Genomic DNA, 13,017 nt, shown 5'->3' with positions numbered 1-13,017 from the left:
ATGCACAACAGCTTGGGAATGCATTTGAAACTGTCTCAGCCCTTGTGGTCGGAACTCTTTTTGGTGGCTTTTTAAACCCAATTAACCACCAGTGAATTCATTAGAAGTTATTTTAAATAAGAAAATAATGGATTCTGAAGCTGTTCTGCAAAACTTAGATAATACCTTACTCGAGGAGCCACGTCCGCACGGTTTGAACAAATGTGATCTTTCAGGTCACGGTTTCAAAACGTATGCCTGGGATGTTGATTTTGGAACATTTATTGGATTTTGCTTGTATCTTTTTGAGTTCCTCAGAGCAGCTGCTGGACCACTGATCTCTCATGACATACACTGAATAATTAAAAATGACAACATTTATTATATCAACATTGTAAATAATTGGGGTCGCATATAAAGTACATCACACAAATTCTCAATTCAGACCAAATGGTGTTTATATAAGCCTCTTCCCAAACTACTTTATTTAATCCTGTTTGGGATAATGGCTCGATGATGTCTGTTTAAAGCCCAGCCTAAGTGAAGGTGTTATCTTATTCGATGAGCAAGTGTATACCACGTAGCTTGGACTTCTCATAACTTTCTGTTGTTACTTTCTATACTATGATGCCAGACTTTTTACACAGCTTGGAATATATTATGTTTTCACAGTAAGAGCTAACTTCAGGCTCCTGGCAGAGCAGCTGAACTATCGGCAGGACCAGGAATTGATCGACTCAGCAGTACAAGCAATAATGTCGGCTCTGAAAGCTGGGGAGGCAGGCAACGTAGAGCCAGAATTGATGGGAAGAGGTATGAAGCCTCAACAATACACTGCAACCACATCCTACTTAATTCTGAATTAATTACTGGGTCGATGGAAAAAAAAAATTAAACTATTGATGGAAACATGTTACCTACTGTAGAACTATTAATGATACTCTGAAGATAGACACAAAAAGCAGGTCAGACAGCATCCCTGGAGAAAAGGAATAGGTGATGTTTTGGGTCGAGACCCATCTTCAGACTGAAGAAGTGTCTCGACCCAAAGTGTCACTCCAGCTTTTTGTGTCTATCTTTGGTTTAAACCAGTATCTGCAGTTCCTTGCTACATGTTAATGATACTCTTGTTGCTGAGTTAGCTGGTCTTGAGAAAGATCATATATTTGATGCTGTGATTTTCATAACCATGGCATGTCCTACAGTGAGGTTTTCCACCATAGTCGTCAACGTTGAAAATGCAGCAACCGAGTACTGCATATCATTCTACAGGAAGGATATAATAGCACTAGAGAGATTGCAGAGGACGTTTATGAGAATATTACCAAAGTTGGAGAATTAAAGTCAAGGAGAGGTGGCACGGCTGGAGCTGTTTTCTGGCATAAAGGAGGCAATGTGGAGATTTAATTGAGATGTGTAGCCTAGTCGTGATGAACAAGAAGGACCTATTTTAACTATCAGGGTAGGTAGTAATTGAAATTAAGGTGGAAGGAATAGTGGGGGAAAGCGGTTGAGGAGGTTTTTCACCCATAAAATGCTCGTTGGTGGCTACAGAGTCATACAGCACAAAAGCAGGCCCTTCGGCCCAGCTGATCCATGTCCTGATACGCTAGTCCCACTTGGCTCCATTTAACAAATAGTCTTGAATTCAGTGCTTGATGTGGAAACCTGCGCATTTAAAAAGCAGGTGAATGACTATCTAATTTGTTGTGATTTATAGAAGTATAGATTAAGAGCTGGGAAGTTGAATTAGCGAAAATAGCACTTTTTTGTTTTCCTGAGATGGACATCATGGCCTCTGGTGCCATAGATTTCTATAATTATGTAAGTACCAAACAGTGAGATCTCACAAATAGCAATGATTGAATACCTATTGTTTTGTTGTTTGAGACTTGAGTATTGGGAACTGCCTTCATTTTCTCTAACAGTGGTGGAACCTATACGCTTTTTATAGAGTGTTTTATGAGTTACTTTGGAGTTGATCGTACTGGTGCACAACTGAACCAAGTGGGGACAGCAAGATATCCTCCTTAAAGGACATTAGGAACCAATAGGTGTTGTGGTAAATTCTGGTGATAAAGAGTTTTTATTTCCAAATGTAATTTAATTTCAATTCTTAGACTGGTCTGCTGAGATTTGAACTTTCTTTCCCCGCAGTCTCAAGGCTACCATTCCAATAGCACAATACTAAATTGAAATATTCCTGATCATTAAGTCGTATAGGTACCAAAATATTAAATACTGACCAGGATTAAAAGACATTTATTCACAAAATGCTGGAGTAACTCAGCAGGTCAGGCAGCATCTCGGGAGAGAAGGAATGGGTGACGTTTCGGGTCGAGACCCTTCTTCAGAGTCTGAAGAAGGGTCTCGACCCGAAACGTCACCCATTCCTTCTCTCCCGAGATGCTGCCTGACCTGCTGAGTTACTCCAGCATTTTGTGAATGAACGATTTGTACCAGCATCTGCAGTTATTTTCTTATAGGATTAAAAGACATTTGGACAGATATATGAATAAGAAGGCTATGGGACAAATGAAAGCAAATGGGACTAGCCCAAATGCCAACTTGTTCAGCATGCACAAGGTGGGTTGAAGGGCCTGTTTTTGTGCTGTACAGCTCAATGATTCTATTAAGACAAGGTTAACCTAGGTTGCTGCCATTCAAGTTCTTGACGCATCAATCTAAAAACAATGCAGACCCCCATGTCAACCTGAATTGCACAATATGCAAAATTATACAAAACTGTACAAGAATAGGCTGCAAAGCATTCAGGCCTCCTCTGCCATTCAGCAAGAGCAATGCTGATCTGTTCTCTTCAAGATGATTGCCATTACATTATTTCAGTCCCACAGTAGTATTAAAGGGTTTAATTGAGATGCTGTATCCCTAATTGAAGGAATTGCTGAGTTTGACACCTCTACCAGCCTGAAAGTGGTGTACAGCGTACATCCACCCACGGATCTATAACCACACCTCCCCATCTTTTGCAGCATCAATTCCACTTTCCTACTCGATCACTATATTTTTGATTCTCTGTACCCCAGAAATCTATCTCAGCCTTTGAATATTTTTAATGACTCCGTATCTTCAACTCACTGGGGCAGAGAATTTCGAAGACTCACATCCCTCAGAGAGAAGAAATTCTTATTCATGTCAGTCGTAGGTGGTCAAACCTTTTTCTCGAGATCATCCCTTCAGGCTTACATTCCCCTTCCAGAGCCTGATTGTGAGATAAAGGTTTAAATGTTCAATATTTAACTGTGTGGGGACGGGTTTGTGCATGGGTGAGGTAATCCAAAACTGCAAAGATCAGGATGAATGAAAATTAAATTTATCAATAAAATCAAGGAATGTGGTATGGAATGCTAAATACCTGGAATAATGATGCCTTATCATATGGGTTAGTAGTGCAAAGGGCATTTTCTTTGTTTTTGTGGACATCTGTTCTGTTCAAGATCATCACTAAAATTCTCTCAATCTCACAGTATTCAAGGGGTTAATTGAGATGCGATCTCCCTACCTGGAGGAACTGTTGACACTTGTGCTCACTACCAGCCCTGAAGTGGCCACACAGCAGACAGCCGTGGATCCAGTCGCTCTAATAACCACACTTCTTCATCAGGAAGGAGAAGACTCGGTGGTAAAGACGGAGGTTGAAGACAACAGGTATTTTTGGACTATCATTGGGGGATTTTTGGTGAAAGGTGTTTGTGAGGAGGGTTGTGATCAAATAACCCGTGCAGTAAATAAATCTGAGGGTGTATAATGAGCAATCATTGGGACTGAGCGATGACAGTAGACACCATAACCAATGGAAGTATGGAGCATATTGCTGTCCAAAATGTCAAGCAAACTGGCAGCTAGGCAATGGCTGTCACAAGTAGTGTACCTACCTTGGGTCCTGATCAGGTAATGGTTTGCATTTGAGATTCTGATATCTGCAATTCAAATCAGTGACTCCAATAGTCTTAATAAGCTGCCAATGATGTGTGACCCTCAAGTCAGCAGACCTCTCCTTGGGCTACTCGCATTATGATTAAAAAATCATCTCAGATTCATGAAATTAAAGTGCTCCTGTTCCTTACAATGTCACGGAATCCTTTGACCTGAGGAAGATCAGATGAGAAGCTTAGACACAAAATGCTGGAGTAACTCAGCAGTTTAGGCAGCATCTCTGGAGAAAAGGAATAGACGACATTTTGGGTTGAGACTTCTGATGAAGGGTCTCGACCCAAAATGTCACCTAGTCCTTTTCTCCAGAGATGCTGCCTGAACCACTGTTATTCTAGCATTTTGTGTCTATCATCTGGTTGTGTAAACCAGAATCTACAGTTCCTTGTTGCACAGATGAGAAGCTCGTTGAATATCCAATTTTGAGTAGAAGGCCCCCAGTCATGAGGTTCAGCAGCAGTAGTATTTAACACTGAAAGCGCACTGGAGGTATATGAAGTGTGGAAACGCATGAGAACATACAACCATCTAACCAGCATCTGCAGTTCTTTGTTAAAAAATAAGAATGATGATGTCCAATGCCAATTATTAACTTCCTTGTATTCCTGGATTTACAGAATGGCTCAAGAATCTTGATAAAATAGCTAAACATTTTAAATACCGATATAATTAAATAAAATAATAAAACATCATTTTATTAACAATCAAACCTTAAATTAAAATAACAGCAGCATACATGTGTACCTTTTCAATATTGTGACCAAATAAAGTATACAATATCCTGACAGGTCTTGATAGGTTTGTACATCCTCCTGTAGGAAAACCTAGAATTTGGGGTCTTTGCCAGGGGCTCACCCATTTAAGACTAAGATGAGGTGAAATATTTTTACTCGGTGCCATCAATCTTTGAATATTCTTCCTCAGTAGCTGAACTAGAACCTATGAGGCAGATTCTTGATAAATAAAAGGGTGAAAGATTAAATGCTGGATCAAGCTTGAGGTGTTAAGTGTCCCACTGCTAATTCATGATGGCTTTGCGGGGTTGGGGGGGTAAGGAGGAGGCAGAGTTGCCATTGGTGTTTGAATGATAGTGATACTGGTAAATTTGAGCTGCTTGAGCTTGGCGACGTTGACAGCGGAAGTTCTTTCTGTGACTGTCCCTGAATGTTGAGTGTTTGACGGCTCTGGGCCTGTACTCACTGGAGTTTAGAAGAATGAGGGGGGACTTCATTGAAACGTACAGAATAGTGAAAGGCTTGGATATAGTGGATATGGAGAGGACGTTTCCACTAATGGGAGAGTCTAGGACCAGAGGTCACAACCTCAGACTTAAAGGTTGTTCTTTTAGGAAGGAGACGAGGAGGAATTTCTTCAGTCTGAGGTGAATCTGTGGAATTCTTTGCCACAAAAGGCTGTGGAGGCCGTCAGTGGATATATTTAAGGCAGAGATAGAAAGATTCTTGATTTGTCAGATGTTATGGGGATAAAGCAGGAGAATGGGTTCGGAGGGAGAGATAGATCAGCCATAATTGAATGACGGAGTAGACGGTGGGCCAAATGGTCTAATTCTGCTCCGATCACTTATGATTGATGAATGAGGGTTATAACAAGTATTAATGATATCTAGATAGCTCCCTTCTTTCTATCTGATCGCTTCCAGCAAAGCATAGAATTTCCTACCATGTGGTCATATCTAATGCTGTGCTTCATCGTGGGATTGTTTTCCTTGAGACCGCTCTCTTGAGGTAGTTGAACGCGTTTTCATAATGAGTCGCTGTGGCAGTACAGTGCCAATGTAAACTTGACCCTTTTGTGTTTTCTGTTGCTCATGCTGTAACAAATCCTTTATTTGCAGCTCTTGTTCATGTGGTCCAGTAATTCTTCCATGTCATCCTGGTGTACTTCATCAAACCCAGCCTAAATTGGACAATATTTTCTCAGAGATTCTTAACATTTGTAAAACCCATTGGAGTAATGCACGCATTCAACTAGTAATTTATTCCATGCACAATTCATTATTGCATGGGTTACATCATCTCATATTTTCTATTGGTTAGCAACCAAAGGGGAGGATATAGAGCAGAAAATTTCCAAAGATGTTAGAGAAAAATATGGTGTACTTTTCGAAAAGTGAGAAACCAAAGAGAAATAGGTATGTTTATACACAAAATGGTGTTGCATGGTTGAAGAAAATGTTTTACTGGATATTATAAATGTAGGCAAAGGTTATAAAAGTGAGAGGTTTGACTCGCTGTGAAACTCTGATTTGACATAATTAGATTATTCAATACAATTCTAGTCTTCTTTTTTGTAAAAACGTGTGACTGCCCAAGAGAGAGAGTGCAGAAAAGATTGTTAAGTGTGATACCAGGTAGAGGAGATTCAGCTATGTGGATAAATTGAAGAAGTTGAGATTATTTTCCTTAGAGCAGAGAAGGTTGAGAAGTAGTCAAAATCAAAAAAGATTTAGACAAAATGAATAAGGAAGATTGTTTTTCTATTGCTGCAAGGGTTGAGAATTAGAAGACTTAAATTTAAGGTGATTGATAAAAAGAGCCAACGGGTGACAGGAATATAAACTTTTTTATGCAGTCACTGATCTGGAATTCACTGCCTGAAGGATGGTGAAAGCAGACTTAATTATTTCTTTCAAAGGGAAATTGCATTGATATTTGAAGGAGGAAAAAAAAAGGCAAGAGGCGGAGCAAGTGATTGGGACTGACTCGATTGCTGTTACAGAGGACTGTTGTAGGCTATCTTGGTTGACGAGCCTCTTTCCATGCTGTAATGATTCTAGATTTAACAGTCTCTTAGTTCCTTTACATATTATAACCATCTTTGTTTTTCTCTTGGTTGCTGAAGTGTGGAGCAGCTGAAGCCTGTTTCAGCATCTGGGCTCCTTATTGACTGGTCTGAGCTTCTGGATCCTGAAGTAATTTCCCAATGTCCTGACCAACAACAGAGGCTCCTGTTTGCTGACCCTAAGGTAAGGATTATTTAAACACCTCAAAACTTCAAGTGAATACTGCATGTATCCAGAGTTTGAAGTGGGGGATGTGGCTTTTATCTTTGTTAGCCAGTGAAGGATTGAATGTTAATTGGCATTTTTGCATCTTGGCTACAAGAGCATGTGGTCAACACATTTGTTTGGAGATTTTCCTGTTGCTTCAAACTACCGAGTATGCCTCATAGTTGAATTGAGTCAGATTCCACAGTAAAATTGGATAGATATGGCCTGCTTTAAAAATCAGCAACTGAATAAACTGGTTCACTTTGAAGTGGTTCTGAGAGATGTGATAAGCTGCTGTGTTCATTTCATCACTTGGGGGAATGTGGGCAGCATTTATTGCCATTGAGAAGATATTGAAGAGCTGCTGTCTCGAACGCCAACATACATATGGTAAATGTGCTCCCTGGTGAACAACAATAATTGATAACGCTGATTACTACTTCACAGTGCACTTAAGATTCAACAATCTTGCTGTAGGCCTGAGAGTCACATAGGCCATTCGGCACAAGGATTGCATCTTTACTGAAGATATAGCTGAACCAGATGGTTCTTTGCAACAGTCCACTGGTTTCACGCCCTTTTCACTAATTCAATACCAATTAATTAATACATTTAAGTTTCCTTTCTGCCGTTGTGGGATTTGAACCTGCCTCTATGGATGTTAGCCCAATTTGTAAATTGCTGGTCCAGTAACATGATGATTGTGGTTGCCAAAGCCCTGTCTTTTCTCTGTAAGAGCTGAAATAGAACGACCAGCGTTTATTTCTGAACTAAGTTTTGATTTAATAGGCATACATAAAAAAACTAGTTCCTCTGATGGGGGAATTTGTGTATAAAGAACAAAAGCTGCAAATTAGTGGATGACCATTTAATAGGGTAATCAAAAAACACTTCTTTGCTGTCAGGGAGAAATAATGTGGAATTCTGTCTCCCTAGAGCCTGTGGATGCTGGGGACAGCCAACAATTTTAAGGCTGAATCATTTCTAAGATAAGAGTATTAAAAGATACACAGTGGCCATGATGCAATTAAATGGTGAAACAGCTTTGAGAGGATAAATGGTCTTTTCTGTTTATTTTTGTATTTCAAAATATCAATGTCAATTTGTGCATCTTTATCCAGATTGTCTTTGGGTTGTCTTTGGTTCTTGTGTTAATCAGACTGAGTTCTTATATCCAGATTGCAGGTCAGCAAAGAATGCAGCTGCTTTCATTCCGACCCTATCTTCTGGCTGTTCTCACTCACCAGTCAAACTGGACAACACTGCATCGGTGCATCGGCATTCTGTTGAGTAACCAAGGCGGGCTCAGGTGAGTTGCAAACCAACACCACAGGCTACAGATATATGGCAACTTGCTCACGAACATTTCAAGCAGTTACAAGGGAAATCTTGTCCAGGGAGGAACTGCAGATGCTGGTTTATACTGAAGATAGACACATAATGCTGGAGCAACTCAGCGGGTCAGGCAGCATCTCTGGAGAAAAGGAATAGGTGACATTTTGTGTCGGAACTCTTCTTTAGACTGAAAGATAGAGAAGGCCAGAACAAAACAGAACTGGCAACTGAAGACCTCAGGAAGGGTGGAATCTATAATGGCCCATTGTTGGCTGGGGAAGATGTGCAAGGATGCAAACAGTGGAACAATTAGGAAGACTCGGGTTGGGGGGACATACATCACTACAGTAGTTTCTCATGGCAGTGCCCTGGACCAAACTACCTTCTGCTGCTACACTAATGACCTTCTTTCTATCCTAAGGTAATGAGTGTTAAAGAGGATGTTGACCTAATTACACCATGTTCAGTTCAATTTGCATGTAGCAAGCACAATTTATGACACAAAAGTGGCATGCGATGACCAACAACAAGTGTATAGCTTCTTATCTCTCCCACAACAGTGTCTTCCTCTCTCTTTGGGTCTGGTAATCATGATCTATTTCCTTTATTTTATTTGTAGGCTTAACCCTCCTGCAGCCCTGGATTTTCTTTGGGCCTGCACACACATTCCTCGGATCTGGCAAGGACGTGACCAAAAAACTCCACAGGTAGGATTGCAAATCAGGTGGCATAGTGGAACTACCAGTTGTTGAGTCATTGTGAAAATGAATCTGTAAGACGCATTGGTTCTCTGAGGCATACATTTACTTGAATATCCGGATAAGTGGATATTATCTGAAGCCTAAGATTTTAGAAATAGCCACCAGGCACTTTGAGTCTGTTCCACATTCTCCAAGTTCATGGCTGATATTCTGCCTTGGTGCTGTTTTCTGTCATGATCCCCACCATAGCACCTTCTGATCTCTGTTTTGGATGAATTCAGTGACTGAACCTCCACCATTTTCTGGGCTAGAGAATTGCAAAGATTCACCAAATGCTGAGTGAAAACCATTCACCTCCTTGTGATAGAATGCAGGCCACACATAGAATACAGGCCCATCCTTAGAAGGAATATAACATTGGAGACAGTCTCAATGAAATTTACCGGGATAATTCCTGGGATTAGAGGATTGTTCCACCAAGAGAGGCAAAACTGGTTGGGTCTAGATTCTTTGGAGTTAAGAGGAATGAGGGATTACCTGATGACCTTATTGAAGTGTGTAATGATCGAACGGGGCATGACAGCATAGATGCTGACATGTTTGCACCATTGGGAAAGCATTGAAAGTGGGGACATAGACAAGGTAAGGGGCCAGTCATTTAATACTGAGGTATGTAGAAATTTCTATTTGCAAAGGTTGGTGAATCTCAGACTGACAGAAATGGAAACTAGATGCTTCAACATGTTTAACATGGAGGACAATATTTTATTGATTGAGGGTTGTGGGGATCAAGCACAGAAGAGGAGTTGAGGTCTGGGGTAGATGGGCTGTGATCACAAGAAGTCAGGAGGTATACTCCTGCCCTGGTTTTCTTGTGTTCATGTTCCTGATTTGCATTTCCTTGCTTTTGTACAACTTGATCTTGACTCAGCGAAATCAAATCTGCAACTCCCTCTTCCCTTGCAAAGTTGCAGGGGTATTTGAAATCCAGCAGAAATAGTGCAACATCTGCAACAGTTGCCCGCAGGAGCAGAGAATGAACATGACAGTGATGTAGAGTGTAAAGATTAGTCATTCAGCCTCTCTATGCTGCCTGGTGATATCACAGCTGTTCTTTATCAAAACACCTTCCAACTATATAGGGCATCCTTAAGAACACATCCACCAAAAATCTAGTCAGACATCATCATCGCACTCTTTATTTCAGTTAAGATGCAAATTACACCTAAATGATAGAATATGATTCTTGTAGTGCGGTGACTATGCATGAATTCAACTGATTCAATGCTGCTGAATAAAGACTTTGTGTGTTAGTATTCCTAAGGCCTTAACCCATCAGACTCTAAGTAATAATGCAGGCTATCAAAAACTGCAAATAATTAGCTGGAGGAGGAGAACTGAACAGAGAAGTTTAAATTTGAAGGTCTAAAAGGGCGGATGTTAAAAGTCTGAAATAAAAAGAGAACGTGCTGGAAACACTCAGTAGCCCAGGCGGCATCTTGAAAAGAGAAACGGAATTAATGTTTCAGGTTGAAGACTCTCTTGGGTTTTGCCTGGAGTGTTCCCAGCAATTTCTGTTCTTGTCTCCAAATCGAAACCTGCAACCATTGAAGTACGAAGTGTAATATGGGAAGTGTGTGAGACAGTTTGCACTCACCAGGCTCGCACCATCAACTCTGCCCTGATGGTCAAATGGCAATGCATCACGGTCGTGATTGGGAAGGTACGGTGGCGCAGCGGTAGAGTTGCTGCTTTACAGCGAATGCAGCACCGGAGACTCAGGTTCGATCCTGACTACGGGTACTGCACTGTAAGGAGTTTGTACGTTCTCCCCGTGACCTGCGTGGGTTTTCTCCGAGATCTTCGGTTTCCTCCCACACTCCAAAGACGTACAGGTATGTAGGTTAATTGGCTGGGTAAATGTAAAAATTGTCCCTAGTGGGTGTAGGATAGGGTTAATGTACGGGGATCGCTGGGCGGCACGGACTTGGAGGGCCGAAAAGGCCTGTTTCCGGCTGTATATATATGATATGATATGATATAATGTCCTTTGCCTTTGTAGAAACACACTAAGGAGTATGTCCTGTGTTTGAAGAAGAGTGAGCTCATCAGCCTGGTGGACATCATTCTTTTGGAGTCTGAAGCCAAGGTCCACGTTGGGACTCCCATTAAGAAACCCTCCGAGGACGTCACTGGCACTCTCATCCGATCTCGAATTCCCTTGTTGCTCAGCTGTTGCCATGGAAATTTGGATAACATCAAGAAAGTGACAGAGTATCTGATCAGTTGCATCAAGCAAAGGGGTGAAAGGTAAACAAAGCAAAAGCATTTATTCATTGTTTTGCGTTTCGGTGTACAGAAATTAGCGACCCATCTGCTAGATAAGGGCGGCATGGTGGCGCAGCGGGAGAGTTGCTGCCTTACAATGCCAGAGATCTGGGTTCCATCCTGACCACGTGTGCTGTCTGTACGGAGTTTGTACGTTCTCCCTGTGACCTGCATGGGTTTTCTCTGAGATCTTCGGTGTCCTCCCACACTCCAAAGACGTACAGGTTTGTAGGTTAATTGGCTTGGTATAAAAATGTAAATTATCCCTTGTGTGTGTAGGATAGTGTTAGTGTGCGGGGATCGCTGTTCAGCGCGGACTTGGTGGGTCGGAGGCCAAACAGATTAGGCCGAACTAAACTAAAAGATGTACCAACTGTTATAATGGTTTCGTTTTATTTTATTGATATACAATGTGAAAAGGCTTAAAATGTGGATCTGAATGCACAAAGCTTTGTGTTCCATGTGATAAGAATAAATATATTGTCATTTTCTAGATGCTCGGCAGATACTGAGGACAGGAAATTTCGGATGCTGGAATCTTGAGCAAACGAGAACGTTTCTCTCTTTCTTCTTTTCGCTCCTGCTTTCTCGTTCTCTTTCTCTCGCTCTTTCTCTTTCTTCCTGGCTGAAACTGCCTTGTGTTTTAAGGAGGAGGGTGATGAGGGTGATGGACTGATCCAAAAAAAGTGAATCAAAAGTTTATTGGAGTATTAACCGGAATAACGTATAACAGTGCAGAATATCTGCCAGTACGGCACCACCAATGTCCCAGGTGTGCCTAATTAATGGAGCTTTACAGTGTTGCTTTCTTTAGTATTTTGTAAAAGTACAAATACTTGTTTTGCTGAGGCTTCTGCTATGGTTCCTTACTGAATTCGATTTTGTCTTTCTCCCTTCAGCAGTGTGATGGGCAAGTGTTGTCAGAACCTCTTGCTTCAGATTTACTTTGAGGTCCCAGAGGTTATCCGCCATGTCAACCTCCCAGAGTGTGTGCTGAGCAGTGAAGGTACCAGCAACGGAAGCACATGCAAGGTTTGAAGTTTTCCTGAATATTTTCCGACTCACTGCTACGTCTGTTGAAGTGGGTGGAGCCAGTGCCATTATAGTTTCAGTCTTGATTTGGCCCATTTTGTCTATCTTGGCTCCTTGAAAGAATGAAAAAATGTATGTATTCATGCCTCTGCAGGAACACCTATAGTCAAAGAAGTATAGCACAGAAGGCCACTTAGGTCATTATGCCCGAGTCAGTATATAGAACAAGCCAATTAATGTCAATATTTTTTCTCTTTCCCCATTATCCACAAATATTTGCCTCAAATACATATCCAGTTCCTTTGGAAAGCTACTATTGAATGAACTTCTGCTACTCTTGAATGGCAGTTTAATGTAACTTGCCTAACAAAATGAGCAACAACTGCACTTGTTTATTTTGGACACTTCCAAGGATACATTGCATTTTAATATAAAATCCCAATATTTATTGCTTTTCAAATGGTGCATTTAAAAAAGGCATGGAACACACTGTGTGATACTTTCATTTGAGCAAACTGCAACAATGGCAGGTTTCATAGGAAATATTCCATAAATGTACTACACTTAGAATACAGTGTATTTGTGCAACTATTACAAAGTTTTGGATGTAGCACACCATGTAAGTGCCTTCTTCCATGTGTAATATATTTACTATTGCCTAAATGATATGATATATCC

The 13,017-nt window shown here is 41.0% G+C and overlaps 1 protein-coding gene across 2 annotated transcripts in view; it reads left to right on the top strand.

The window, feature by feature from the left end:
• Positions 1 to 13,017, top strand: part of ints1 (integrator complex subunit 1) — a 101,845-nt gene that overhangs the window by 70,349 nt on the left and 18,479 nt on the right. For both annotated transcript variants that reach the window (XM_078417829.1, XM_078417831.1), the window contains exons 33-39: positions 652 to 792; positions 3,468 to 3,648; positions 6,796 to 6,919; positions 8,122 to 8,252; positions 8,898 to 8,985; positions 11,042 to 11,289; positions 12,207 to 12,339. In XM_078417829.1, the coding sequence (XP_078273955.1) occupies positions 652 to 792; positions 3,468 to 3,648; positions 6,796 to 6,919; positions 8,122 to 8,252; positions 8,898 to 8,985; positions 11,042 to 11,289; positions 12,207 to 12,339 (1,046 nt within the window). The remainder of the gene's footprint in view (positions 1 to 651; positions 793 to 3,467; positions 3,649 to 6,795; positions 6,920 to 8,121; positions 8,253 to 8,897; positions 8,986 to 11,041; positions 11,290 to 12,206; positions 12,340 to 13,017) is intronic.

This window comes from Rhinoraja longicauda, chromosome 21, assembly GCF_053455715.1.
Source record: "Rhinoraja longicauda isolate Sanriku21f chromosome 21, sRhiLon1.1, whole genome shotgun sequence".
Taxonomy (NCBI): domain Eukaryota; kingdom Metazoa; phylum Chordata; class Chondrichthyes; order Rajiformes; family Arhynchobatidae; genus Rhinoraja; species Rhinoraja longicauda.
This window is presented reverse-complemented; position numbering and strand designations above follow the sequence as displayed.